General features: G+C 59.2%; 2 protein-coding genes across 6 annotated transcripts in view; one reads left to right on the forward strand and one right to left on the reverse strand.

Annotated features, from left to right (window-relative positions):
- The first annotated feature begins 1,102 nt into the window (after positions 1-1,102).
- Positions 1,103-8,588, forward strand: Mpnd (MPN domain containing). Of its 4 annotated transcripts, none has more exons than XM_047532559.1 (13): positions 1,103-1,142; positions 1,236-1,486; positions 2,105-2,341; positions 3,518-3,650; positions 4,081-4,165; positions 4,296-4,392; positions 4,687-4,759; positions 4,836-4,912; positions 5,926-6,094; positions 6,151-6,245; positions 6,708-6,797; positions 7,539-7,631; positions 8,387-8,588. In XM_047532559.1, exons 1-13 carry the CDS (start codon positions 1,136-1,138, stop codon positions 8,471-8,473), a joined length of 1,494 nt encoding a protein of 497 aa, XP_047388515.1. In that variant the 5' UTR covers positions 1,103-1,135; the 3' UTR covers positions 8,474-8,588. The 4 variants fall into 4 exon arrangements, with proteins under 4 accessions (XP_047388515.1, XP_047388516.1, XP_047388517.1 ...); XM_047532560.1 differs by having other exon boundaries at positions 6,175-6,245; XM_047532561.1 differs by lacking the exons at positions 6,708-6,797; positions 7,539-7,631; positions 8,387-8,588 and adding an exon at positions 6,568-6,706.
- Positions 8,589-8,854: 266 nt separating this feature from the next.
- Sh3gl1 (SH3 domain containing GRB2 like 1, endophilin A2) overlaps positions 8,855-26,559 on the reverse strand; it is a 31,711-nt gene continuing 14,006 nt past the window's right edge. Inside the window, exons 2-10 of one of the 2 annotated variants that reach the window (XM_047532590.1) lie at positions 13,993-14,061; positions 13,723-13,795; positions 12,786-12,929; positions 12,302-12,435; positions 12,008-12,166; positions 11,614-11,717; positions 10,877-11,001; positions 10,669-10,728; positions 8,855-10,276 (exon numbers count right to left, since the gene is read on the reverse strand). In XM_047532590.1, the coding sequence (XP_047388546.1) occupies positions 10,080-10,276; positions 10,669-10,728; positions 10,877-11,001; positions 11,614-11,717; positions 12,008-12,166; positions 12,302-12,435; positions 12,786-12,929; positions 13,723-13,795; positions 13,993-14,061 (1,065 nt within the window). In that variant the 3' untranslated portion in view covers positions 8,855-10,079. The remainder of the gene's footprint in view (positions 10,277-10,668; positions 10,729-10,876; positions 11,002-11,613; positions 11,718-12,007; positions 12,167-12,301; positions 12,436-12,785; positions 12,930-13,722; positions 13,796-13,992; positions 14,062-26,559) is intronic. The other variant, XM_047532591.1, reaches the window with a different exon arrangement.

Here is a 26,559-nt window from a genome sequence, read left to right on the forward strand (position 1 = left end):
TTCTGGGGGAGTGTTAGAGGGTCTTGTCCAAGCACCACCTTTCAACTCTGATAAAACACTACATTGCAGGTGTGTGGTTCACTTTCGGTACCATGGATTGAACCCAGGACGTTTGACCACTGAGCTGCACTGCTCGCCATCTTTATTTTTATTTGAGACAGTGTCTCACTATGTTGCTAAGATGCCCAAGCCGACCTCAAACTTTCCATCCTCCTGCCTCAGCCTCCCCAGTCACTGGGATGGTGGGCATGTGCCACTGTACCTGCAGCTGCACTGGATTTCTAAACGTTTACTGTGCCTGTTTTTACCCAGAGGCGTCCAAGCAAAACCTGCCAGGATGGGAGAAAAGCTGTAATACAATACCATGAAACTGCTAACAACCCAAGGGCCTCTCAGTCATTCTGGCCTGACTGCGACTCCCTTTACAGAATTGGTGGTGGGTGTGAAGCAGACCAGGTACCCCCTCCCAAAAGACCCTTGCCTAATTAAGCCACCCCTCTTGTCAGACAGCAGGATGTCTGCAGGTTACTGTGCTTGGTGGTTTCCTCTTTCTTGCAAATGCCAGGTCTGCACACTGCAAGCCTGCACATAAACGCTCATCTCTTTTTCTTTCTGAGCCTCTCCTTGCTGGAGTCTAAGTCCCAATTGAACCTTGCTTGCGCTTTCCTGCTCACTTGCCTCTATTTCCTTTCCACATCTCCAGCTTAAAAGTTCCCCTCTGTGGTCTCAGGTTGTGGCACTCCTGCACCCACAGCCTGCAACTCAGTACGTGGTGGTCTCGGGTGGGACCACGAGTCTCCCAAAAGCGGAGGTCCCGGGCCTCAGTTTCCTCCTCCAGAGCCCCACCAACCTCCCGCCTCAGTTTCCCCGCTCATTCCAACAGGCCGAGCCACTCCTGAGCCCAAGGCTGCAATCTAGTAGGCGGTGGCCTTGGGCGGAGTCACTACCCCCAAGAGAGCGGAGGTCCGGGGCCAAGGTTCTTCCCTCCAGGCCGCCCTCCGACAGATTTTCGTTTAAGGGTCCGGAAGGCGGGAGTTCAGTCTCCAGCGCGGGGCGGAGCCAGGAGACGGGGGCGCGACGGGGCGGAGCCGCGTGACGCAGGAGGGGCGGGGCGGAGCGCGGGGCGGCCGCGGCCATGGCAGGTACGGCGGGCCCGGGCGGCGGGCGAGGCTCTGCGCGCGGGGGCTGCACCCGCCGTGCGTGCGCGGCCGTCTCAGCCTGTCGCTGCCCCGCAGCTCCGGAGCCGCTGTCCCCCGCGGGCGGCGCGGGCGAGGAGGCGCCGGATGAGGACGAGGACGAGGCGGAGGCCGAGGACCCCGAGCGGCCGGCGGGCGCGGGCGGTGGGCGCGGCGGCGTTGGCGGGGCCGGGCCGGGGCTCTGCGGCGCGCTGGGGGGCGCGCTCACCAGGCGCGCGGTCACGCTGCGGGTGCTGCTCAAAGACGCCCTGCTGGAGCCCGGCGCCGGGGTGCTGTCCATCTACTACCTGGTGAGCGTCCCCGTTACCCCCATCCGCGCTCGGACAGGAAGGGAAACCGAGGCCCAGAGCGCCCTGGCCGCAGGACGAGCCCCCGCTGTGGGGAGGGAAAACTGAGCCCCGGAGCAGCCGGGCCCGGACGGAGCCCCTTGGGAGCTGGAGAACACGGTTCATCCAAAGCCCCACTCTGCAGTTGAGAATCTGAGGCCACAAGGGGCCTCCTGGCTGTGTGACCCCGCAGCTTCTCTGGGTGACAGCAGTTTCCCCCTCTGTACAATTGGGTGTTTTTCCTCTCCCGAGCCCTTCCGTTTGGATTCAGTGAATAAAGCACTCCACACATTTCTGCCATCCAGCAAGGACTTTAAAAGCACATACTGTCATGGTTACTATTGCTTGAGTTTTGCACTGAGCACCTGCTGTATGCTAAGCAGTATATTGGGTGCTTGGGATACAGCACTAATCAAATGGACCCTGTCCTTATCCCTAGGGGCTCACAGTCCAGGTAGGAGGGGGCTGGCCTGGGAGAGAATCCTGGGCCTGGAAGGGTCACTGTACTGGAGAGTGGAGCTATGCCTCAGGAGCATGGGTCAGGAGGAGTTCCCTGGAGGGTGCCAGACCCTGTCTCCACAGGGGAAGAAGTTCATTGGGGATCTGCAGCCCGATGGGAGGATTGTGTGGCAGGAAACCGGGCAGGTCTTCAACTCTCCCAGTGCCTGGGCTACCCACTGCAAGAAACTGGTGAACCCTGCCAAGAAGTCGGGCTGTGGCTGGGCCTCTGTCAAGTACAAGGGCCAAAAACTGGACAAGTACAAGGCTGCCTGGCTCCGACGGCACCAGCTGCACATGCCTGTAGCTCCTGCCGATGAGGTATGTCCTTTGGCCCCTGCAGTAAACCCGCTTCGACTTACTGTTGGATGAGGGGTGCTCGACTGCACACAGCACTTCCAGTGCTAAGCCAGAGAAGGTGACATGAACAGAGAACTGGAGGGGGATGGAGAAGCCATGAAGATATCTGGGAGAAGGTCTATGCAAAGGACCTGTGGCAGGACAGAATCTGGTGTGTTGGAAGCACAGCAAGGAGGCCATGTGACTGGAGCAGAGGAGGAGAGAGAAGTAGGGAAGGCAGGAGTGGTTCCTGAGGGCCCTGTAGGTTGCTAGAAGGACTTGACCTTTTCCCCAAGGCAGGTGGGAACCATGGAGGGCTGTGGACAGAAGAGGAAGACCTGACTCAGTGTTCACTGGTGCCCTCTGGTGGCTGTTATAGGGAGGAAAGATGGAGGCAAGCCTTGGATATTTTTGAAAGTGCATCTGACAGGGATTAGTGCATCTGTGAGATGGGAGACATGGAAGAGCAGGTGGGGGCCTCGTTGGGCACAGTCCTACCTGGGGTTGCCATGTTGAGACCCAGGGAGCTCCCCATGCAGAGACGATGGGCAGCTGGACCCCTAGTCTGAAAGTAAACAAGGCCACTCTGGAGGGTGTGGGTGGAGGAAGAGGCTCAAGGATGCCGTGTGGGTCCCCCTGCACCAGGAGAAACCTATAGAGGTGGCAGGGGAGCCCAGCAGGTGCTGGGTCTGGGTGTCAGGTGAGATGTGGCTAGGAGGAGGGGGTCTTGAAGGGGCAGCCACTGCTGAGAGGGTGAGGACAGGGACCTAGATGTGACCTTTGTATTTGAACCCAAAGAGGTCACCTTGGCTAGAGCCACTGTTTGGGGAGGTAGTCAGGGAAATCATAGTGATCCATGTCACTTGCTCAGGAACAGAGCTGGAGGGCTCAAGCCAAATGCTTTACACGTATGACCTCACTTCACCCTGACGCCACCCCCACGGGCTGGCGGTCACTGTGTAGTTGGACAGCTAAGAACGGAAGTGGAGGAGTTAGGCTGTCCACTGAGGTCACACCACCCAGAGGCAGAAGGCGCGGTCCTCTGCTCGCTCTCGCCCCCTGGCCGTCGTGTTGGGCAATAGCATCTGGGGCTCAGGTCCACTAGAAGTCTGGGGTTGGGGATTGCCCAGCTGAGGGTCCCACCGCTTCCCACGACAGAGCCCTGCCAGCGAAGGGGAGGAGGAGGAGCTGCTGATGGAGGAAGAGGAAGAGGAGGTCCTGGCGGGGGTCTCAGCAGAGGACAAGAATCGGAGACCCCCGGGGAAGGGCCCCTCGGAGCCTGCGCACCCCGGTGAGGGGATCAGGGGAGGCAGGGCGGGAAGTGGGTGGCCCTGGAGTGTGGGAGGGGGCTGAGAGACATGGCCGTGGTCTTCTCTGGAGCCCCGCTGCCCAGTTGGTTCCCTGCCTGTTTGAGGCTGTGATGCTGGACTTCTGGGCACCGCGGCCCTGTTTTTTACGTGCTCCCTGATTTCTTTGGCCCACTACCTGTTTTCTTGTGCTGCTGCGGACTGAACCCAGGGCCTGGTGCATGTGAGGCAAGCACTCTACCAACTGAGCTCCTAGCCCCTGAGCTTATTTTTTGAAAGTTTGATTTGTTGACACCTCACTTTCCAGCTGTCCCTGTCTGCTTCATAAGGTCGCCTCTGGGTTTATTGATTTGATACCCAGATTGGCCAGGGGAGGGACTTACACTGCCTTTTCTGTTTCCTCCTCCTCTACAGAGGCCACACCCCCAGGGAAGCGCATGGAAAACAAGCCCCGTGTGCCTGTGCGCTACTGCATGCTGGGCAGTCGCGACTCTGCCAGGTCAGATGTGCCTCTGCAGCTCTGGCTGGCGTGGGGGCGTGAGGGCAGGGCTGGGGTGGTGCAGGGAGGTAGTTTCAGGGATGAGGGAGGAGCCTGGGGTGCCTGGCTGTGGGACTCTCGGCTCCTCCAGGAACCCACACACATTGGTGGAAGTGACATCCTTTGCTGCCATCAACAAGTTCCAGCCCTTCAATGTGGCCATTTCTAGCAATGTCCTCTTTCTGCTGGTATGAGACTAATCTCCCACCTTGACCCTGTGTCCAGGCAAGGGGCTCCCTGGTCTGGGAAGGGGGCTGGGACACCGAGGAGGAAGGGAGGGAGGGAGGGGGTCTTGGAATGGCAACTGTGTGAGAGCAGGGAGCTTTGTTTGCTTTTGGTAAATGGTAGGTGCTCATTACATGTCTGCTACGGGTAAATGGTAGGTGATCAATAAATATGTGGAGGAGGAAGGTGGGCTGACCCTGCAGGAGGGCAGGAGCAGCAGCCTGAGCCAGTGCCCTCCCCTGCCCTCCCCTCCCCAGGACTTCCACAGCCACCTGACGAGGAGTGAGGTCGTGGGTTACCTGGGAGGCCGCTGGGACATCAACAGCCAGAGTGTGTATTTGGGGCCGGGTGGACAGGCGGATGCTAGGGCCAGGATTGACATCTCTTCCTCCCCGCGTCCCTGCAGTGCTGACAGTGCTGAGGGCCTTCCCCTGTCGGAGCCGCCTCGGGGATGCTGAGACGGCAGCTGCCACTGAAGAGGAGGTGAGGAGCTGCCTGGAGGGATGCGGCCATCCTGGCAGCTGTCACGTTACACTCAGCCCGTGTGCGGGTGGGGGTGTGCGGCGGCACCTGGCCCCAGCCTGGTCGTACAGTCTTTGCAAACGCTACCAGCCCTAGACCCTTGGTGTCCCATAAGACCTAAGGTGTCATCATGTCACCCAGCTCCATGCCTGGCACTGAGCCAACCGGGGGCTGTTGCTGTGCTTTTTAGATTTTTTGTGGTGCTGGGGCTCCCGCAGGACAGGCAGACGCTCTACCGCTGAGCCACATCCCAGCCCTTTCCAGTTGAGTTTGAGACAGGGTCCCGCTAGGTGGCGGTGCTGGCCGGGGACCTGTGGTTCAGCCAGGGTGCTCCTGGGTCCCAGGGTGTGCTCCACCACTGCTGGGTTCTTGGTCGTGTTGTCACATGGAGCTTTGCCCCTGGGACTGCAGGACTCTGCACCTGCTCCCCAGGCTGCGCCGCAGTGCCGCGCAGGGTCGGGTGAGCAGGCGCCGGCTGGGCATGAGCATTTCCCACCTCTCCTGGGAAGTGACTGCTGGGAAGGGGCTGTCTGCAGGGAGCACCTGCGTGGGCCAGGACAGCTGCCCTGCCACAGCTTCTGCGCCCGACTCTCCATCCTAGACGGAGAGCGAGCGTGCGGACTCCCGTTCATGTCGTTTTCTGTGTGCACACTGGGGACTGAACCCGGGCCTCGTGCATGCGAGGCCAGCACTCTACCAACTGTATCCCCAGCACACATCCTATCGGCACCTCGCCACCTAGGACTCGTCCAGCAGAGGGAGAGTGTGTGGGTTCGGTGCTCCGCATGGGACTTGGGCACCCTTGGGTCCCAGCGTCCATGGGGTGCTGGTACCCGTCCCCTCACAGACAGAGGGACCACTCTAGCTGCATGAGTGCAGGCAGGCAGGCGCTGAGCAGAACCGCCAACCCACCTCACGACAGGGTGTTTTCTAGCGGTTTCCTGACTGCCCACCCTGCTGCTGCCTCTGCCCAGATCTACCAGAACCTGTTCCTGAGAGGCCTGTCCCTGGTGGGCTGGTACCACAGCCACCCGCACAGCCCAGCACTGCCCTCGCTGCAGGACATCGACACCCAGATGGACTACCAGCTGCGGCTGCAGGGCTCTAGCAACGGCTTCCAGCCCTGCCTGGCCCTGCTCTGCTGTGAGTCCTGGGCCAAAGAGTGGCCGCCGGCGGGGCCAGCTGAGCCCCCAGCCCAGACCCCTCTCCTTCTCCTTCCCCAGCCCCGTACTACTCTGGCAACCCGGGACCCGAGTCCAAGATCTCACCCTTCTGGGTGATGCCTCCTCCTGAGGTAGGTGGGGTCGCTGGGGGTCCTTGGGAGGCCAGGGAGGGGTTGGGCAGGGCCTTTGGGCAGGTGTGCCGGGGGAGGAGGGCATGCTGGCCGTTCAAGACAGGGCACTGTTCTGGGCTTTGCTGGGGGTTGGGCCTGTTTCTCCCACTGATGGGTCAGCCTGTGAGCTTCACTGAGGGCCTGTGTGCAGCATGCTGCTCTTAGTGAGGTGGCTTCCTTCCCAAGCCCTGCCTGGCTTCGCTGCCCAGGCCCCACTGGGGGTCAGTGGATGGCCCTGGAGGGAATTCTGGGCTCCATCCCTCTTTCTGGCATCCGTTGGCAGGATCCCACCCTGGCCCCAGTGTCTGGCTCTGCCAAGACCCAGCATGGTTTGCAGCCACAGATCCCAGTTCCAGGCCCTTGCTGTCCCCACTGCCATGGGTGGGGCAGGTGAGGTCTTTGACTGACTTGCGTTGCCCTCAGCAAAGGCCCAGTGACTACGGCATCCCCATGGAGGTGGAGATGGCCTATGTGCAGGATGGCTTCCTGACCAATGACATCCTGCATGAGATGGTGAGCTCACTGTGGGCAGGGCTGGGGGTGGCAGGTGCTCCACGAGAGGCACCCAGCATGTCCAGGTTGGCTACTGATCCTAGGACAAGTCCCCGGCCCACCAAGGCCCTTCCCTCTCCCTGCTCCTGGGTAGCTCTGCACCCACCACTGGTTCTCCACGCAGAGAAACCAAGCCGCTTTTGGTTGTGCCCAGGTGCACATTCTTTAATGTGTAGCTGGGGGTGGAGCCCAGGGCCTCGCACATGCCAGGCCAGTGCTACCCACTGAGATGCACTCTGGCCCAGGATCACAGGCTTAGTAGCCACATGTTTACCTGTGCCAATAGAAGCCAACTTTGCTGGGTGCAGTGGCACACGCCTGTAATCCCAGGGGCTCAGGAAGCTGAGGCAGGAGGATCATGAGTTCAAAGTCAACCTCAGCAACAGTGATGTGCTAAGCAACTCAGTGAAACCCTATCTCTAAATAAAATACAGAAGTGGGCTGGGGACGTGGCTCAGTGGGCCGCAGGGCACTTCAGGGTGCAGAATCACCCACATGAGTGACTGGGGGATGGTGCCTGCTCCAGGGAAGGTACTAGGGGTGCCCCTCAACTCAAGAACAGGCAGGAAGGTACTAGGGGTGCCCCTCAATTCTAGAACAGGCAGGCAGGCAGGCCTGCTCCCCCAGACCCACAGAGTGCAAGTCCCCAGGGGCTGCAGTCCACGGGAAGGGAGCCAGACACCCTGTCCTTCCCTCCAACAGATGCTGCTGGTGGAGTTCTATAAGGGTGCCCCAGACCTGGTGAGGTTCCAGCAGCCCTGGAGCCAGGAGCACAGCTACTTAGACAAACTCAAGGTGAGACCACCTGCGTCCCCAGGGGCTGCAGCCCCAAGTCCTGTGCATAGGGCACCCCAAGAAAGTGACCATAGTGAAGATAGAAAGGGGAACAGCCCGGGTACCAGCTCAGTGATGGAGTTGCACTGAGCATGCTCAAGGCCCTGGCTCTCCCCAGCACCAATAAACAACACCCCTCAGACCTCAGGACCCCCAGGCACCCCCACTGGAGAAGCCGCTCCATCGGATCCCATCTCACCCAGGGCCACCTGAAGAGGGCGCACAAGTTTTGGTTTGGAGCCTTGAGCGCTGGCAAGGCTGCTAGGCCAGTGGCTGGTTTGTGAGCCGGCTTCTTTGGCCACTGGCCCACATGGCTGCCTCCTGAGGGGTCATTCACTTCCCGCTGGAAGGCTTCCTCAGAAAACTGCCTGCGGCACTTCGTACAGAAGCTCATGGCCTTCCACGCGCACTCAGGACAGCTGCCCCATGGGGAGCTGCTCCTGGTAACCTCTTGAGTCTGGAGGCCGTGGGGTGAGGGCAGGATGGGATTGTGTAGGCAGACCACCCCCCACCAAAGAACCCCACAAATGGACTTCCACCTGCAGCCCCCTGGTCCTTGGTCAAGTGCACTGTTCCCCTTTGTGAGCTGGGACTTGGGAACGCTGCTCTGTGCTTGGCTGAGGATCTGGCTCTGCCAGGCTGGTTCACTGGGGTGGTGGCCCTGAGGGACAGGAAAGGGGTGGCCAGCCCTGAGCCATGAGCCCTGCTTGTTTCAGATCTCCTTGGCCAGCAGGACACCCAAGGACCAAGGTCTGTGCCACGTGTTGGAGCAGGTCTACAGTATCCTCAAGCAGGGGAGCTGAGGGTGCTGGCCTGAGGTCAAAGGTGGCTCTGGGCGACTGCCCAAGGATTCCATCTGCTGCCACCCCGTCCTGTGTGATGTACATGGCTTGGATAATAAAGAATGAACAGCTGGCAGCCTGTGCTGTGTCTCAGCGGGTGGGCAAGGGCTGGGTCCCAGGAGCAGCTTCCCCTCCGGTGGGAGGACACTGGGCTTCCACAGCCAGCCCCATGGCATGCACTAGGTGTAGGGCTGCTGTCTGGGCAGCAGGGCACTTTGGGGTGCAGAGTCACCCACGTGAGTGGGGGCTGGTGCCTGCTCCAGGGAGCTGGCACTAGGGGTGCCCCTTGCTGGCCAGCAAAGGGGGCTTAGACCCACCCTGCACCAACATGAGAGAAAAGGCTGTAGAAAGAAACATTTAATACTTTTTTTAAAAAAATTAGGTGTACATTTCCGTTCACCCTGGATGGTAAGCCAGGTCACACAGCCCACTTCGGCAGAGGCTGCATGTCCCCATGTGGTGGCCACAAAGGGGTGGCAGGAAAGGGCAGAACCTGGTGTCCCAGGGGCTTTGTGGAGTCCCGGGGAAGGGAATGTGAATGTGGCCGAGCCCAGAGGTCCCTCCATTTAGTCAACTGTGGCTTACGTGGGAGGAGTGGAAGCTGGGGCTGGGATCCTGCTGGTCTGGGTAGGGATCTCGGGGGCATAGCTGCCTGGCTTGGTCTGGGGAGGGGAGGTGCTGGCAGCCAGGTCAGGGTGCCACTCTTCAGGGCACTTTGCCTCTGACAGCCTAGGCCAGGTCGTGGTCCCCAGCAAGCACAGCCCTCCAGAGCTCGGCTGGGAGTTAAGCTGGACACGTTGGCCTTGTGAGGGTGGCTGTGGGTGGGCAGGGCTGAGGGTGACAGGTTCCTGGGAGGGTGATGGGCCCAGGGCTGCTGGGAGAGGACTTGTCCTTGAGCAGGCAGCCCCAGAAAACCTTGGCCTGCCTTGTCCCCGACCTCAGGCAGAGCCAACAGCAGGCTCTAAGTGATGAGGGATGCCCACTCAGGCCTGAGGGCGAGTGCAAGGATCAGGGACAGCACCTCTGGGGCTTCGGGTGACTGGGGAGCCCAGGATGGGGGCCTGGCCCATCGCCAGCAACGGGCGGGGAGGGCAGGGACTTAAAACCAGGGATGTGGGGAGTCGGCCAGGGGTCTTGCCTCAGACCCACCCCATCCCATTAAGGCAGCAGGAGAGGTGGCAAGGAGCAGAGCTGGGCCCTGCAGGGATGGCCCCGGGGTGGAAGGGAGTGGGGACCAGAGGGGTCCACCCTGTAGTCACCACCCTGGAGGGGCGGCAGGAACGTTAGTGTTTCTAAGAGCACCTTAGTGTTAGTCCCACCTCAGGCCCACTGGTTGGGGGAGGTGGCCACAAGTGGGAAGGAGGGACCCAGCCTGGCCCTCAGGAGGACAGCCAGAGTGGGGAGGGGAGCCCCATGCCACCTGCGGGCCTCACCTGCCCAGAGGAGAGCTGCCTGCCCCGCTGGCTCTGCAGCCTGGTGTCAGGCTGCCTGGTGGACCCAAGTCAGCTGCTAAGTGGAATGCAGGCGACCCAGCTGGCTGGACGGAGGGGCGGGCGGCCGTGGCATGTCACTGCGGCAGGGGCACGAGCACCTCCACGTAGCTGAGGGGGAAGAAGCCCGACTGGCCGTGCAGCATGCCCTCGTACCAGTTCTCGTCGATCTGGTTGGTGAGCGTGATGAGGTCGCCCTCACGGAAGCCCAGCTCCCCGTCGTTCTCAGGCTCAAAGTCGTACAGTGCCTTGCAGCTGGGCTGGTCCAGGGGCGCTGGGGGTGGGAGAGGTGTGAGGGCCACTGTGCCCTCACTAGCCCTCACCAAGCCCTGCCCATTTCCCTGGTGGCCCTGCAGCTCCGCAGACCCTCCCTACACTGCTGGAGAAAGAGGTGGAGCCAGGTCTGCAAGTGGTCAGCCAGTGTTGCTGGGAGGCACTGGAGATGCCCAGTGTCCCAGGGAAGACAAAGAGTGGCCAGACTGTTCACAGTCACTATGCAGGAAAGAGCCTCAAGCCAGGCTGGTGCCCTCGGTCCTCAGCACGTGAGCCCCAGGTGGGAGCTCTGGGCCCAGGAGAAAGACCCCTCCAGAACAGAAGAGAAGGCAGTGTTGCCAGCTGAGGCCCAGCCGTCAGCAGGGAATGAGCCGTGACCTTGGGGACACTCACGCATACTCCTACTGGGGGTCCGGATGGGCTTGTCAGAAGATCGGAAGGACGATGAAGCTGCTTGGGAACAGAACAGAGGCAGGCTGACCATGGGGGGTGGGGCTGCTTCCTGGTCCCTGGGGATCCCTCCTGCAGTCCAGGTGGACGTGGGCTTGGGTTTTCCAGGGGACTGGCTCGGCACCCTGAGCAGCCTTCCCACCCCTGCTACCTGTGGTCCTAGGGGCTGTGGTGCAGGGGAAGCCCCCGTTGGATTGCTCAGGCTCTCCGAGGTCAAAGGGCTCCCGGGGCTTGGGCTTGGGCTCCCGCCTGGGGCGTGAGGAGGCTTCTCGTACCCTGTGAGGGGATTGTTGGCCGTGAGGGGCCTCAGCACTCCGGGTCCAAGCTGATGCCCTAAGGCCTGTCACAGGGGGCACTGGACGGGGGACCTGGCTGGCTGGGAGCTCCTAGAACTAGCCAGAGACACTGGGCTGCTGCCCTCCGCCGCACCTTCAGAAGCAGCAGACCACTTCTGGACAGCCCAACACGTGGGCTGCACCGTGAAGCCCCAGTAGCCCAGGGAGCAGTGCCCAACCTGCCCCGGCTCCCTCAGCCCAGCCCAGCCCAGCCCAGCCCACGACATGTCTCACAGGTGAGCCTCAGGCAGGGAGCTGGCTGGCTCAGTGCTCCTCTGACCTCTTGGTCTTCGGGTCACTCCTGCAGTCTCCCAGGGGGACCAGGACAGGTCTAATAATGTCCTGCTTCCTACTGTGGCCCCCGCCCAACTCTGGCAGCCTGGGCGACTCTGGAAAGAGGCTCAGGGCCATGCTGTGGAACCTGCTCACGGGGCTGCCTCCCAAGCCGGGCTTGCTGTCCACACGGCCAACAGAAGGTACACGGTGGCCCCAGGCTTCAGGGAGTTCTGGCGGTGGGGCCCATCTGGGACTCCGCCACAGCGAGGCCAGCTACCTGCGCTTGAGCTTGTCGGCCAGCTCGTCCAGGATCTGCACCGCCTGCCTGTGGTAGTCCAGTTGTGCGTCCACCAGGGCTGACAGCTGGCTCACCTGCTCAATCTGTGGGACCAGCGGGGCTGGAGGGACACTGCTGTGGTGGCTCTCCCTGCTGACCCCACACTACAGCCTAAACAGGCCCAGGGTTGGGGAGTACTCCTGGCCTGTGGCGGCGGGCCAGCTGCTGCCCTCAGCCCCTCTACTCCCCTGCAGCCATGAGGCCTCCCTGGACACGTCCAGCCCACACTAAGCCCAGGTGTGCGGGGCTGCCCTGGCTCCTGTGACCGCCCCCCCGCCTGCAACACCCAGGCAGCCCTACAGAGTGGAGGGCACGGCAGGGTAAGGCCACGCACGTCGGTCTCCAGGAGGTTGTGCATGCTGGTCTCGGCCACCTCCTTGGACTCCTCAAACTTCTCCAGGGCCTGGCGCAGCTCCTCGTCAGGGATCTTGCCCTGCCGCTTCTTCTTGTAGTCAAAGTCCAGGCGACGCCCTTCCAGCTTCTTCAGGTGGTGCTGCAGGTGGCAGGGACAAGTGTCATCTGGCAGCTCCCAGGAGAGACGGGAGAGCTGCCCCAACAAGTGACCTGGCCACCAGGGACCGCGACCCTGGGGGCTGGGCTGAGGGCGGGAGCGTGTGACGGGCAGCACCTGGATCTCCTTCAGGTCTTTGTCGCACAGGTTCTGCAGCGGGTCAATGAAGTTCTGCTTGACCTCTATATCCAGGGAGTCCTTCACCTCGGCCAGGCGCTTCATGGACTCCCCTGCGTCCAGCAGGGCATCACCTGCGGAGAAGAGGAGCATGGGGAAGCTGTCACGGGGGTCTTTCCTGCTGGGCCATGATCCTCCCCAAAGCCTGCGTGGCCCCTCGCTCCACAGCCAGGAGTCTGGCAATTGAAATTTGCAACCAAACAAAGGCCCTTCCCCAGCGTCCCTCCCTGTGGTGAGGTTCAAGTGGACTTCCCTGCACACCCACTGGCACTGGTCTGGAAAGTCCCGAGTGAGTAAGCTTTCCGCACCACTGTGTATCCCTGGCACTAAGGATGGTACTTGGCACCTAGAAGACTGGCTTGCTGAGCCGAGCGCCTGGGGACTGTGCTCACAGTTGCCCTGTAGGAGGCAGCACGCAGCTCACCAAAGTTGGACTCGCCGCCCAGCTCCTTCCCGTGGCGGATCATGCACTCGCCCAGGAGGCCCTCCGACTGCGGGTAGCCGGGGTTCTTCACCTGGCCCCGGATCTTGGACACCGTGTTCAGCATTGTCAGCTTGGCCCGAGAGGCTGCAACAGGACCAGACAGGTGGACGCCATGGGGTTCCTCCTGCATCTGTCCCTTCCTAAAGTGCAGCTGGCACAGGGCCTGTTTCCCAATCTTGACAACAGGACAGGCTACCAGGAGTGTGTCTCCCCTGTGGGCACCCCAGCAGCCACAAAAGGAGAATTGGCAGTGTGTAGGAGGGAGCCAGTCCCCAAGCGACTGCCCCTCCTCCCAGCACCTCTTTGTGACAAAAACCCTCAGGGCCTCCATCTGGGGAAGGTGGCAGGAGGGAGCACTTGTCAGATGCAGCCTCATGTGAGCACGGCTGTGGACCTCTGCCCCTTTCCATTCTTGGCACTGGCCTTCAGTGGCCACTGCTAGTCTTGCTGCTCCCCGGTGCTCCTTACCTACCTCTGCAGGGCCAGGGACAAGGTTCTGCCTGCTCTTAGCCCAGGAGACTCGGCCCCAGGCTCCAAGGGTGGAGCCCTGGTCAAATCAAGGAGATGGGCATCCCCTGTACACTGCTCCGTGTGTCAGAAGGGCAAAGACGCTCTTTTCTGCAGGGCCTGCTGGCTTGGGGCGGGGGTGACTGGAGGGTAAGAGTGCTGTGAGGAGCAAGTTAGTCCTACAGTGAACCCTGCAGAGCAAGGTGAGCTGTCAGCTCAAGTGGAAAACAAGTACATGATCCTAAAGACAGTGCTTGGACACCTCAGCCCACCCACCTGGGCAATGCAGTCCCTCTTCGTGCTCTGTTAATTTAAGATCCTTGTTGATATAAGAGACCTGGACAGAGTCCAGACAGCAGGCTCGCCCTACCTGGGTTGGGCTGTAGGTACTCGATGGTTCTGACCAGCACTTCTGTCACCGCCTTGCTGGTGACATCCACCTTCTGTGAAGAGAGGCAGTGTTTGGGTTCCACAGCCATTGGCACCCGAGGTCAAACCAGGGTGCAGCCCTGGCCAGCCCTTGTCCATCACAGCCCTGTCAGAGTGGGCAGGTCCACTCGGGCTCCATGGTGAGGAGGTGCCTCTGAAGCCCCTCCCTCAGCAGCACTGACCATCATGTGAAGCCTGGGCTGTTCCCTACCTTCTCCATCTCTTTGAAGTCATCATCCAGCTTGGTCCCCTCAGCTCCTCCGACCTTCTCACTGACCAGCTGGAGAACAAAAGGAGGGAGACTGTGTGAACCACAGGAGGAAGAGGCACCCTGGATGTATCCCAGTCACATCTGCTGGAGCCACCCTGGCCTACAGGAATCCTGAACATGGTGGTGACAGTAACATTGAAAAGTGGCTGGGCAAGACTGGGCAGCCCAGGTGGCACTGGGCAGCGCCAGGTGTGCACCCAGGACCAAATGCTACCCTTGGAGGGGCAGACCTATGGGGGGGGCCCAACCGCTGCTGTGACCCCACTGCAGGCCCCGAGCTTGTAGGGAGGTGTGTCCTTGTAATTGTGTGTCCCCTGGCCTTCCAGAGGCCTACGCAAACCTGCAGATGGTGATGTGGACCTTTCTCTAGTCAGTGTCTTGCAATCAACTGAAGAAAGGAAAACCACCCCAAACCTGCTTATAATTTGGTCCAGAGCCAGCTATCAGGTAAATGGTTTTAGGTGGAGGTGCAGGTGGCCAGATGGGTCCATCACCTGTGCCGGACCCCCGCCCCTGGTACTGAGGCACACGCTCCTGAGCTGCAGACGGGAAGCCTGCCCCACAAGCATGCTGTGAGCTCCAGGCAGTTTATGAGGTGAGTACACACCTGGGTCTACTGTGACTGTAATGGCCTCCAAGGGCGGCAACTCAGGGATGTGCACCAGGAACAGGAACACGAGGATAAGCAGAACAAGAACATCACCCATGAGCCAAACCCTCTGACCAAGTGCCCACAGGTGAAAAAGTCCAGGGGTTGTCTGAGACTGGGCAGAATTGGCAGGAGCCTGGGCAGCACTGCTCCTGCTGCATGCTGAGGGCTGGGTGCGGGTTCACATCCATGCCACATGGTGGCTGGTCTCCTGGAAATGTGAGGGCCCCAGGGGAGCGCAGAGACCCTTAAGCCCCTGCACTGTGGTAGGTTCCTTGTCAGTGCTTTCTGGGCACTGTGAACGTGGAGCACCAAGGCAGGCTTGCTGCACCCTTCTGGAGTCCCAGTGCATCCGGCCAGGAGGGAGCTGGGGACAGGACAACGCACCCATCAGGGACAGGTGATATGTGGTTGTCCAGGTCAACCACAGACCCTCTTACAGACAGCTGGAGGAGGACTAGGAAAAGGGATAGGGGCCAGCTCCCACCACCTGGGCAGGCCAGCTGCCGGTCCCCCAAGGGCTCCTGTGCCTAGGAGCAGAGTACTCACTATACCCTGATGGGGCTAGTTCCTGGGGAGGACACCTTAGTTCTGGTTCAAGGCCTGCTGAGGGGACAGAGATGCTAACACACATAGAACTGGTGGCACTTCTAGAGACCCCTGCTCAGACACTGTCTACTACCAGGTGTGCTTGCAGGGCCATACTGCAGGTGGGGCCAACTATGGCTGAGTGACAAGTTGACAGCACTGTGACAGGATTGGGATGCCCATCCTAGGGGGTAGTGATGCCTCAACTCAGATTGAGGGCTCCCGTGTTACTACAGCTCCTCAATTTCCCACCAGAGGCTCCCTGCCTCTCCAGGAGGGAATCTGAATGGCCTGTGTCTTCTGCACCTGGTCCTCAGCCGCCTCTCCATAGGCTGGGACTCCCGGTGGCCTCACTTTGGAGATGGGCTCTGTCACAGGCTTCGTGTCCACTGCTGAGTCAGTCAGTGGCTTCAGCAAGGCAGGACTATGCACCAAGTCATCCTCTGCAGGGGCCGTGGCAGCCCTTCTAGGGCTGGCTCCCCTGTGACAGGGACAGGGAAAGCACCACTCCTCACATGGACACGAGGTCCCCCCCGCCCTCAGGCCTGTGGCCTAAGCCTCTTGGCAGCCACTGTGGGTCAGGGGCACCCAGGTACTCTCCCTCCACTGCTGCTGGGCCTGCAACTGACAGGAGGCAGATTCACCTTTCCCTTTCTCTTGGCCTTTCACTTTCTGTCCATCTGTGCCTGTCCCTAGCCTGTGGGTTGTGGAGAGAAGGGACTCCTCAGTCTTACAGACTCCTCCTGGTACTGGCTCAAGGGACTGGAGCTCAGCTAGATAGAAGGGGTCCAGAGTAAGGGTGCAGCCTCTTGGGTACCCAGAGAGGACAGATGGCCATGTGAATATGGGGGTCCTGAAGAAGTTGTGGGGGCTTGGGAGGCTGAGTCCTGTATTCCTGAAATCTCAGGCTGGGTTGAGGCCAGAATGCAGAGGCCATGAGACCCATAGGAGGCCACTGAGATGGGCCTCTGATACCCTAGAGGGTTCCTGAGCCTTTCCCCTGCCTCTGTCCTCCCTGAGGTCTGGAGGACCAGAAACCCACCAGCTGTGCACTGCTCTGAACAGGTCGTCAGACCCAGGCCCCCTCAGGAAGTGGTGCTTTGTGCCTGGCTGGCTTCAGTTCTCAATTCACGGTAGGAGGAGGGCTCACATTTCCCTGTGACAGCCGCAGCTCCGAGACGTCCTGACGTACCACCAATGAAGGAAGTGAAACTGACCCATGAAACAGTGGACGGCCCAGAACCATAGTGGGTGGAGTCTTCCCGCCTCATCCTTCAGCAGCAACAGGAGAGCAGCCTGATGCCTCAACTCAGATTGAGGGCTCCCATGTTACTACAGCACCCCGCAAGGCCAGACCCCTGGGGGCTAGAGCATGGCCAGCAGCCCAAGGGGGCCAGTGTCCCTCCCACTTCTTTCCTGCCTCTCCCTCGTGCCTCAGTCCCCCTCTGAGCTGCAGGAGGTGGGGCTGAGACGGCACCTGGAAGGCAGCCTTCTGTGGAGCAGGCCCGCTCCTGGGCCCGCAAGCACGTCTGGGAGGGTGCTTCTCATGCCAGCAGGGGGAGCCTGGCTGCCCCTCTGCAGCCTCCCCACTTCTGCTCCTTGCTCACTTCCTCCTGGGCTGCTGAGGCTCCTATGAGATCCTCACTGTCCCTATCTGTGTCCTGGGCCACCAAATGCCCTGCTGGATCTCCCCTTGCAGCACAGTGGACTGTCACAGCACCCCTGGCTCACACCTTGCAACATCTCGCGTCAGGGAGACTACCAGGTGCCCCTCGGGCTCAGGGTCATGCGGCATCCTCCGCGCCTCTGCTCCTGCTAGCTGCCAGGAGGCAACAAGCCAGTCTTGCAGTCTGGGTATGTGTGCACACGTATGTGCTTGCACACTGGGATATGGGCACACACTATTAGACCAGGACACTGAATGTGCCCAGTCAATTGAGTGACATCATGCCTCCTGATGGTTGGACCCTGTGGGGGTGGGATGAACGAGCTGTGGAAACCACCAGAAGACTCAGGCCCTCCATCTCAGCCTTGCTTCTGGTGGGGACAGGCTACCACTCCATTCCACATAAACACTGATTATGGGAAGAAGCCACAGCTGTCTCCCCTCACTTTATCCTACCCACTGCCCAGAAAAGCTCTGGCAAGTCCTGTGTGAGAAACTTCTCAACTGTACGTGGCAGTTCCTGTGTTCAGTCTGCCCCTGGGGCTTCCTCTGCGCTGGGGACCTGCTCCCCTCTCGGATAAGCCCGTGGAGGATGAACTTTGGGAGGTGGGAGGCCAGGCCTGGGGTCAGCAGAGTAGCCATGGAGCCTGAGTCACTGGGGTGCCCAGGAGGGCAGCTACTGCGAAAGTTTCTGCAGAGGCCGTGCCTAATGGTCCCTGCTGGGTGGGAACCAGGACTGAGAAGTTGCTGTTGCCCACCAGACGCATCCTCGGAACTTCCTGGCCCAGATCCTGACCCCCAGCATCAGCCCACGGTTGCCAGCAGAGGTCTGCTGCTCTGACCCTTGCGCACTGCACCCGAGCCTGGCCAGTTCACACACATTTGCTTTTCGCCCAGCACGGACTCCTCACTGTGTGTGTCACCTGTGCACCAGGCAACTGGGGAGCAAGCAATCCTGAAACACATGGGTCTCCATTCCACAGCATGGGACTCCTGGCTGCACAGGTGGTCCATTAGTATTAATGATGACGACTAGGGCTTGGGGGTGGCTCAGTGGTAGAGTGCTTGCCTAGCATGTGCCAAGCCCTGGACTCATCCCCATCACTGGGGGTGGGGAACCAACCAACCAATCAAAAACGACCATAGGAGAAGCAGTTTTCTTTCAAAGACAACCGTTCTTCTGAGTCCTAAACCTTGGCCATTTTTGGGCAGAAGCAAGGAACTGACATACCGGAGGGAAAGATATGCCATAGAAGAAATGCACAAAATGGGTTGCCAAGCCAAGGCACAGGAGGCGGCAGGAAACCACCAGGCCAAGCCTGGGCATCAGCAATGGCCACCTGATAGCAGTGGAGGAGCAGCGTGGATTCTGCAAAGTCCTATCCTGTGATGAGGGCCTAATTGCAAGAAACAGGATGGAGAATAAGTGGTCAGTCCGCAGACTCAGAAGGACACAAGACAGCAGCATGGTGGGGTGGGAAGCCAAGGGCAGCTGCTGGGCCTCATTTCCTGGGGACCCTGTGGTGGGAGGTAACCTCCTGCAGGATGCCAGCAGTGGTCACCTGTCCCCTCTCGCAGAGGTGAAGGTTGGGGCTACCGTCCCCTCCTGCCCTCTGCCTGTGAGCTTCTACCTGCCCAGCCATTAGCCCTGTGGTGACGTTGTCCACACCACACCACACCACTCCCTTCTGAGTCCTTCTCAATGGAACTCTCAAGGGCATGTCTCAGTCTTGTTTCCCTCTCATGGAGGGAGCCTAGCTCAGCACCCTGTAGAACCAGGAACCCAGGCGGGGTTGGTGGGTGGCCCAGTTGGCAGCCAGTCAAGAGGGGACCCAAGGCATTGTGCCCACCACAGCAACAAACCAGTGTCAGTCAGGGGCCCTGCTGAACATGCTGTCGACTGGATGCTGTGAGCTCCAGGGACTTGGGAGTGTGATGAGTTTCTGTCCTGGTCTTGAGGAGGCCACCCAGGGAGGCAAAGAAAAGAAATGAGGCAGAACAGCAACACAGAGAATGTGGAACGAGGATATGAAGCGAGGGAGGAGGCCTGGCAGGGAAGAGCACGGGAACAGGCCACCAAGGTGCCAGTGGGCAAAGCCAGCCAAGCAGGTGGGATGCAGGGAGAGGCGGGTAGGGTGCAGAACAAGAGCTGCCACCCTCTAGGCCCTGTGTCACCATGTCACTGACTAGTAACACCCACTAGATGACTATGTAGGGACACACCCATTTTACAAATGGGGACAGGGGTGAGGTCAAGGAATTCTGGGGCCCTGAAGCTGTAGGCAGGGAAGCTGAATGACCAATTGCCTGTCCAACCTCACATCCCTGTAGGTGGCCAGTTCTGACTATGCCCATGTTTGAGATAGGAAGAGGGGAGGCCTGGGTTTCAGGAAGTGGGGCTGTCAGACAGCTGTGTGTGCAACGCCACTGGACCATGGAGTTAAGGGAGGCCCAAGAGGTGGCTGGGACTGTCCTGGGCAGTGTGGAGATATCCCTGCACTGGGTGAGAGGGTAGAAGGGAAGGGAGGGGCTGAGGGCACAGCTGTGGTCTCTAGATCCCTGTCCAGCTGCCTGGATCTGCGAAGCCACTGCCACACACACCTGGAGCTACCCTCCCAGTTTCCATCAGTCTTCCTCCTGAGCTGGGCCAACAAGTGGCACTCCTGTTGGCTGCTCTGCTGTGCAGCTGGCATCCTTGTAGCTCCTTCTGGGCTTGTGCTCTGGCACCTGACTTGGGGATGCTGGCAAAGATCCACAGGAGGGACTTGACAGCACACCAGACTCTCCAGGAAGGGGAATGACTAGCTGCCAAGTGCCCTATAGGGGCAGTACCACCCTGAGACACTGCCCTCACCAGGAACCTCTCAGTGGTCCCCGGTGTCACCAGGATGATGTCCAGAGGTGAGCTCCTCATGTATGACTTGACTACTGAGGTATCTGCTTATGGGACAATGAGCATTCCAAGTGAAAGGAAAAGCCATGGAGGGTGGCCCAGATGTCACCAGTAGAGGGTCCTGTCCCTGGAGCCTGCAGGCTGTCTTGGTGAAAAGCACAGGACTTGCCACTCCTGAGTGGAAGCAGTACCGAAGCTGTGGGCACAGAGAAGTGCAGAGAGGAGCATGGGAGCCACAGAAGCACCACTGAGTGTCAAAGGTGCTTCCTACTCTGGTCCCAGATGGATGAGGCAAGAGGATGGAAGAGGCTGGGAATGGGGAGAACCATGTGTCATGGCCCACTCCACCTCAGGCCCGTGTCAACAGATGGCTGTGGCCACCACCCACTTCCATAATTGCAGGTGAAACTTCCCCTTTTGTCACACACCAGTATCTGAGGCTTCCCGGATGTGCCCGCCCCCTCTGCACCTCTAGATCACCCCCCACTTCTGCCATCAAGGCCACCTGGATTTTAGCAAGCAGTCTGTGAACAGCAGCAGTGGAAAAGAATCAGGAAAAGGTTTCTGAAACTGCTTCCCAGATATATGCCACCATTGGATCAAGCCCTAAGGGAGACCCATTGACCCCCCCCCCCTGTACTGAATGTCAAGTTTTACTTGGGAATCAAGATTTGGTGGCAAAGCACAGTAGCACTAGAAGCCCAGGGTGTCCTCTTAGCCCATGGGGTAGTCCCCTGGGCTTGGGCTGATGGACAAGACATTATTTGTGCATCAGAGTTAGAATGGAGCCGGGAGTGGTGGTGCACACCTGTGATGGCAGCTACTGGGGATCCCAGCTACCAAGGATGGCAAGTTTGAGGTCAGCCTCAGCAACCTGGTAAGGCCCTGTCTTCAAGATAAAAACAACAAGGACTGAGGATGTGGCTCAGTTGTAGAACACCCCTGGGTTCAATTCCCATACCACCCCACTCAAAAAAGGGCTCTGCTCCTGGCCAGCTCATGGGGGCTCTCAAAAGCCAAGGTCCTTCACTTGGGACTTGGCTTGTCAGAGGGCCAAGCCGGCTGTGGGGAGCCTGGCACTGGGGCCTTCCTTGATCAGGCCTCATCTCCGCAGGGTGTCTTCCATCACTGCAGCACCAGCCACTTTGGCCCCATCTCCAATGGCCTGAGGTCCCCTTTCCCAGTGTGGCTTCTTGAACTTAAGGATGGTGCCCAACTGGTATGGAGAATAAGCAACTTTGCTGGTTTTTGTTTGTTTGTTTTGGTACCAGGGATTGAACCCAGGGGCACTTAACCACTGAGCCACAGCCCCAGACCTTTTTATTTTGAGACAGGGCATCACTATGTTACTGGGGCTGGCGTTGAACTTGAGATCCTTCTGTCTCAGCTTCCTGAGCCACTGGGATTACAGGCATGCACCACTGTGCCCAGCTACAACTTGCTGCCTGAAAGGCAGCGAGCTGAGGGCCATTCCCAGTGACAGCTGCTGCTCCTCTGCCTGCACAGGCTGTTGGCGGCAGGGAGGGAACCTGCAGTGGTGGAGGTGCACCTGAGCCACGCACCTGTGACCAGCACTGCGGGAACAGGAGGCCGAGGAGTTGCTGTCAGGAGGGAGTTGCTTTAGACAGTAGTGGCAACAGCAAACGGACAAGACCACTCAGTGGCTGTCACAATGACAGGCTGTAAGAGGCAGACGTGTGTGTCACTGCCCCTGCAACAGAAAAGGGTCCTGTCTGATGACAGAGGTTCTATCAGGGCAGCTACAGGCAGAGCCGCGCCTTTGCTCAGGGCTGGACAGAACTTGTCTTTACTGACAGCAAGGTCACCAGCCCCCTGGTGGAGGTTCCTGTCCACACCATCCATTCCTGATGAGGTCCTGGGTCTGAGTCCCTTGGAAGGCCCCCACCCTGGCATTTCCCCCCAGGACCCCAGTGGGGCCTGCTCCTGAGTCTCCCCCACCCCAGGCCTCACCCTGCCCCGTGTTCACACACAGATCTCGTCGTTTGGCAGCTGAGGGTCTCTGGGATTTGCCTGCCTCATGCCCGGGCTTTCTTCCCTTGCCCATTGGTTGTGCTATGGGCAAATCACTGCTTGGTTTTGGAGGCCGGGGCTCTGGCGTGTCTCCTGTTAAGGAAGCCATATTCTGCCTTAGCACCGCCTTGTCTCCACAGTGATGGTAAGGCCCAGAGCACAGGGCCCCATGGGCCTTGTTTCCTGCCATGGCCACCACATCATCTTGCGGCTGCAGTGATGACCACCTGGCTGAGCCGGTGCCCACGCAGCAGATGCCAGCACCCTGTCGTGATCCAGATCTGTGCACTGCCTGGCGTCCACTATACTGCACTCGGTGGCACAGGCGGCCATGGTGTTGCAATGCTGCTGTTGTTCCTCCAGGCCCAGCGTGGACAAGACTAGGCAGATGGCCCGTCTTCCTCGCCTCCCTCAGAGGTGACTCAGCAGCCCTTAGCAAGGGAGTAAGAAGACTCACACCCTGCTGGCCTGGCTCCCTGTGGGTGGGGTGGGGGTATTCCCCTCACAGCCACTAGCCAAAGCCACTGGTGGGGCCATCGCCTGGGGTGGGCAGACCACCTCCTGTCCTCCACTCATCTGGGGACGCCTGCAGCAATCCTTGCTTCCTCATCTACAAGATGAGAACGCTAGCTAGGTCCAGCGCTAACGCCGTCAGTTGCCAGGTTTGTTCCACAAGCAGCAGGGCACACTGCTCCCTCCTCCACTCATGGCCTGCCAGTCCTGGCAGCTCAGTCACGTCTGGGAGCAGTGCTTGTGGGCTGGGCGGCAGGCTGGTTCTCGGGGAAGCCCTGTCTGTGGGCGAGGCAGGACTACACAGCCTGGTGTCCCGCTGCTCTCCATCATCTGGGTCCTCCTCACCCAGGTGGTTCAGGTACAGCCTCAGGGCAGGTGTCTCCACTCAACAAATGGGATGAGTGGGAGGTTACTTTGCCCAAGGTCAGGCAGCAATCAAGTATGTGACGAAGCTGAATGAGTCCTGGGCTCCCACACGTCCCCCCATTCAGAGGCTGCTCCTACACCGATTTTGCCCCTTTTTTTTCCAGGACCAGGGGCCATCAGGGTGCTGGGAGAGCATTAGCTGACTTAATGTGGGCACAAACCTGCTAGACTGAGGCCAGTTCCAAATTAGGCCACAGACCTCACTCCTTTCTGCCCGCTGGGGAAGGGTCCCTGCCAATCAAGGGTCACATTCCAGGCCCCTGGGAGAGGGTGGTCAGGAGCCTAGATTCCCATGGCAAATGGGCCTCCTTCCCTGTGTTATGGGCGGGTGACAAAGTGAGTGGGAGGGCCTGGGAGCTCCAGTCCTCAACTGAAAAGAGGAAAGACTAACCTGCACTGTGTGGGGCTGGTGTAAAGTTCAAGAGACAACCCACACCAAAGGCCCAGAACGTTCCAAAGCCTTCTACTAACAACAAGGGCGCACTGGGAGTCATGCAGGCCTCTCATGATGCTGCGAACTCGGGAAGCAGCTAACAGGCCTCACTGACCATGGTTCCATACAGGCGCGGTCAGGGATGGCGAGAACTAAGCTCTCAGGTCCCACAAGGGAGCTGAGACGCACACTGTGGGTGATGTGGTGGAGGCGACCTGCTTCCTTCACACAGGGGCAGAGACCAGGCTGACCCAGGCTCTGAACTGTGTGGGACACATGTGCTCTTGGCTTTGCAGAGGGGGCTTTGCCCAAGGGCGGAGATGGGGTGACTGCTGGGAACCCCTTTCCAAGAAACGAACAATATTGGTAGCTATCACCAGAGCAGCAGTGAATCAGCCTCTGCATTTAGTTTTTCATCTTGGGGTCAAGTTGGCTGCATGTCACATGCTGATAAAATCAATTTCAGACAAAAAAAAAAAAATACAAAAAGAAAGACCCAAGCCACAAACAAATGAGGCAATAAGTCCCCAGAGTCCCTGCTGGGCAGGGCAGCACAGTTCTGCGTTAGGAGCCTGTGGGGAGCTGCTGGCTGAGGTATGATCAGCTTTCCACACGTGCATGGAAATGATAAGGCGCTCTAGGAAGAACGACTCTTTCATCAAAGGCAGGGCTGACGCAAAAGAGCCCTTCAGGAAGAGCCTGGACGTGGGGCGCACAATCCTGTCAGGCAGGTGGCTGCTGCTCAGCCTGACAGCACTAGTCAGCTTCTGCGTCCAACACTGAGAGCACAGCCTGGAGGTGCAGATCAGGGCCCAAGGAGGGCCACAGTTCCCTGGGAACTGAAATGCTAGGGTGACTGACCTACAGCCCTAGAGGACCTGTTCCTACCCACTCCTAAAACACAAGAGCCATCTCCTAGTCCCTAAGATCCCTTCCACTTTGAATGGCCTAAGAAGCCACCTCCTGTGGGAAGTCCTCCTGATTGTCTGTCACCTTCTCCTTATCCAGACAAGAGGGACCTAGGGTTGCCACTGCCCCCGCACAAGCCTCTACTCCTATCTGCTTACTGTTCCACGGAGGTGCCAATCTCATACCCACCACAGGATCTTTTCCTTGGCTGCTCCTGCCTGAGCTGCCCTGTCCTGGACCCTGCTGTGCTGTCCCTGAACCAGCCCCTCATCTCTTACCCTGTCTTGTCTCATACCACCTATCACCATACCTCCATCTGCTCGCTTGTGCCCACCCCCCGCCCACTGCTGTACCCTGAGTCAGAGAAGAGCAGCATCTACCCTGGAATGAAGAACAGCCTGAGACTTCCGGGGTGCCTGCTGCCACACCCCACCCCTGGAGGGGGCTGAACTCTGAGGAGCTGGCCAGAGGACGCCATTCCTTCGGCAAGTTCACGTTTGTGGCTTCTGGGGGGCTGTGGCAGGGCTGGCCCTGGCTGGAGGCTCAGTCCTGCTCCCACAGCTGGCTCCCTCACCAGAGAGCTGAAGGTGTGGGAGAAATCACAAAGAACAAAGCAAGCCAGGTCAGATCTGGTCTGTATCCCAGGGACTAGACTATTCTGGAGCTTGGTGTTTCTTATTGACAGCCATCACCTGAGCAAACTGTGGGTTTGGAGTCTGGGTATCCTTTCCAGGACACTGGAAAGACAAGTCTGAAGGCCAAACAGAAAGAGCCCCTAAACCTGCTCAGCGGCAGCTGGTGAGGAGCTGGGCTGAGAAATGTGCCTTTGCCAGATGACACCTGGCCAGGATCAGGGAAACCAGAATTCTGAGTCCTGACTACCAAATGTGCCTAAGCAGGCGGCAACCCCAGGACAGCACACAGCAAGGTGGGTGAGCAAGCGGGGGAGGCAGTCAGACATCCCGCACACCTGGGTGTTTGCTGACTGTGCTGCCAGCTGGGCTGTGTTGGATGCTGGCACCTGTCACCTTGCAGGGCAGACCTGTCCTGGACCCGGACACCTATTCCGATTCTGGTTCCTGGCTCTCACTCACTAAACATAAAGGGCACCTTTATGTTAGAGTTGCCCTGAAAACCTGGAGCTGATGAAGTCCTAGCACTGACCAGCCAGGACCCACGGAGGAGGAAGTCAGGAGGATGTTGTGGGCACTGGCCAATGGCTGCTGCCCCTCTGCCATTCACACTGCAGCAGTGGAGCTGGTGGCCTCTCCTCCTTGAAGCACACATGGCACTTGCTGATGCTGCCCCTCATGCCTGGGGGAGGTTGGAGCACCCACACCTGGAAGGTCCTGGGGCAGGGGCTTTTCCCAGGATTCCACTCAGGTCACACGAAGGAGAACAGCAGTTTTTAGGCCCTTTACCTGCCTGTGTGACTAGACCTCTCCCCTGGGGCTCAGTCACACTTGAGCACCACTACCTGGGAACAGCATCTCCTGCCTACCCCAACATACTCTGTCCCCACATATGGGCTTCCTGACAGCAGGGCTGGGCATCAAGAGAGTCAGTAGAAGTATATGTGGCACTGCATCCAGGATGTGCTGGGTTACTGAATATTTGTTGGGATGATGATAATATTTACTGAGGTAATAAGTGAACAACAAACAAATGAACCTGCTATCAGTGTGTCAGTAACAAGTCAAAACAGAATCATGCCCACAAGGTCACAGGGCAGGGCAGGTGACAGGGAACAGGAGGGGAGCCTAGACTGGCAGTCTCAGGACTCAGTCTACTCTGCTCTGTCCGTTGAGGCTGTGACTCTTAGAAAGAATGCAAACTCAGGGCTCAGGGTGTAGAACAGTGGCAGGGCACTTGCCCCGCATGCAAGCAGCTCTGGGCTCCATCCCCAGCACTGTGTGTGGAGGGTAAATAAAGTCCCCCCAAACTGCAAACTCCCCTGGCCTCAGTTTTCTCAGCTATAGAGCAGGGGGACCAGGGATGGCCTACTGTAAGGTGTGGGTGTGCAGGTATTTCAGAACCACAAGCTGCTGGGCAGACCCCAGACCCCAGACCCCAGTCTACCATACACTGGGGAAATGCAGCCCACAGGAGCTAGGAGAGAGCTTTCCCTTCGGCCCCCATTTGGCACTGACATCCAGTTTTCCTGGAGTGAGAGACTACATGGACACCCTTCTTTCAGAAGGACAAAAGGAACATCCTTCTCAGAGTAACACCCACCTCTGGGTTGCACACACACACCCACTGGGACAGAGTCAATGTGTGGAGCACAAACTGAACCCACGCTTGAGCCACGGGCTCTTGAGGCCAGTGCTAGGGTCTAATCCAACACCACACAGCTCCCTACACCAGACAAACATGCAGATGGCCATGACAGATCACTG

The sequence above is a fragment of the Sciurus carolinensis genome, chromosome 17 (assembly GCF_902686445.1).
Source record: "Sciurus carolinensis chromosome 17, mSciCar1.2, whole genome shotgun sequence".
Lineage (NCBI taxonomy): Eukaryota > Metazoa > Chordata > Mammalia > Rodentia > Sciuridae > Sciurus > Sciurus carolinensis.

Excerpts from the sequence above, each read along its gene's own strand:
- Mpnd (XM_047532559.1), top strand. Across the intron at positions 1,487-2,104 it reads TGCTGTCCATCTACTACCTG|GGGAAGAAGTTCATTGGGGA; the intron begins GTGAGCGTCCCC and ends CTGTCTCCACAG. Across the intron at positions 4,166-4,295 it reads GGCAGTCGCGACTCTGCCAG|GAACCCACACACATTGGTGG; the intron begins GTCAGATGTGCC and ends CGGCTCCTCCAG.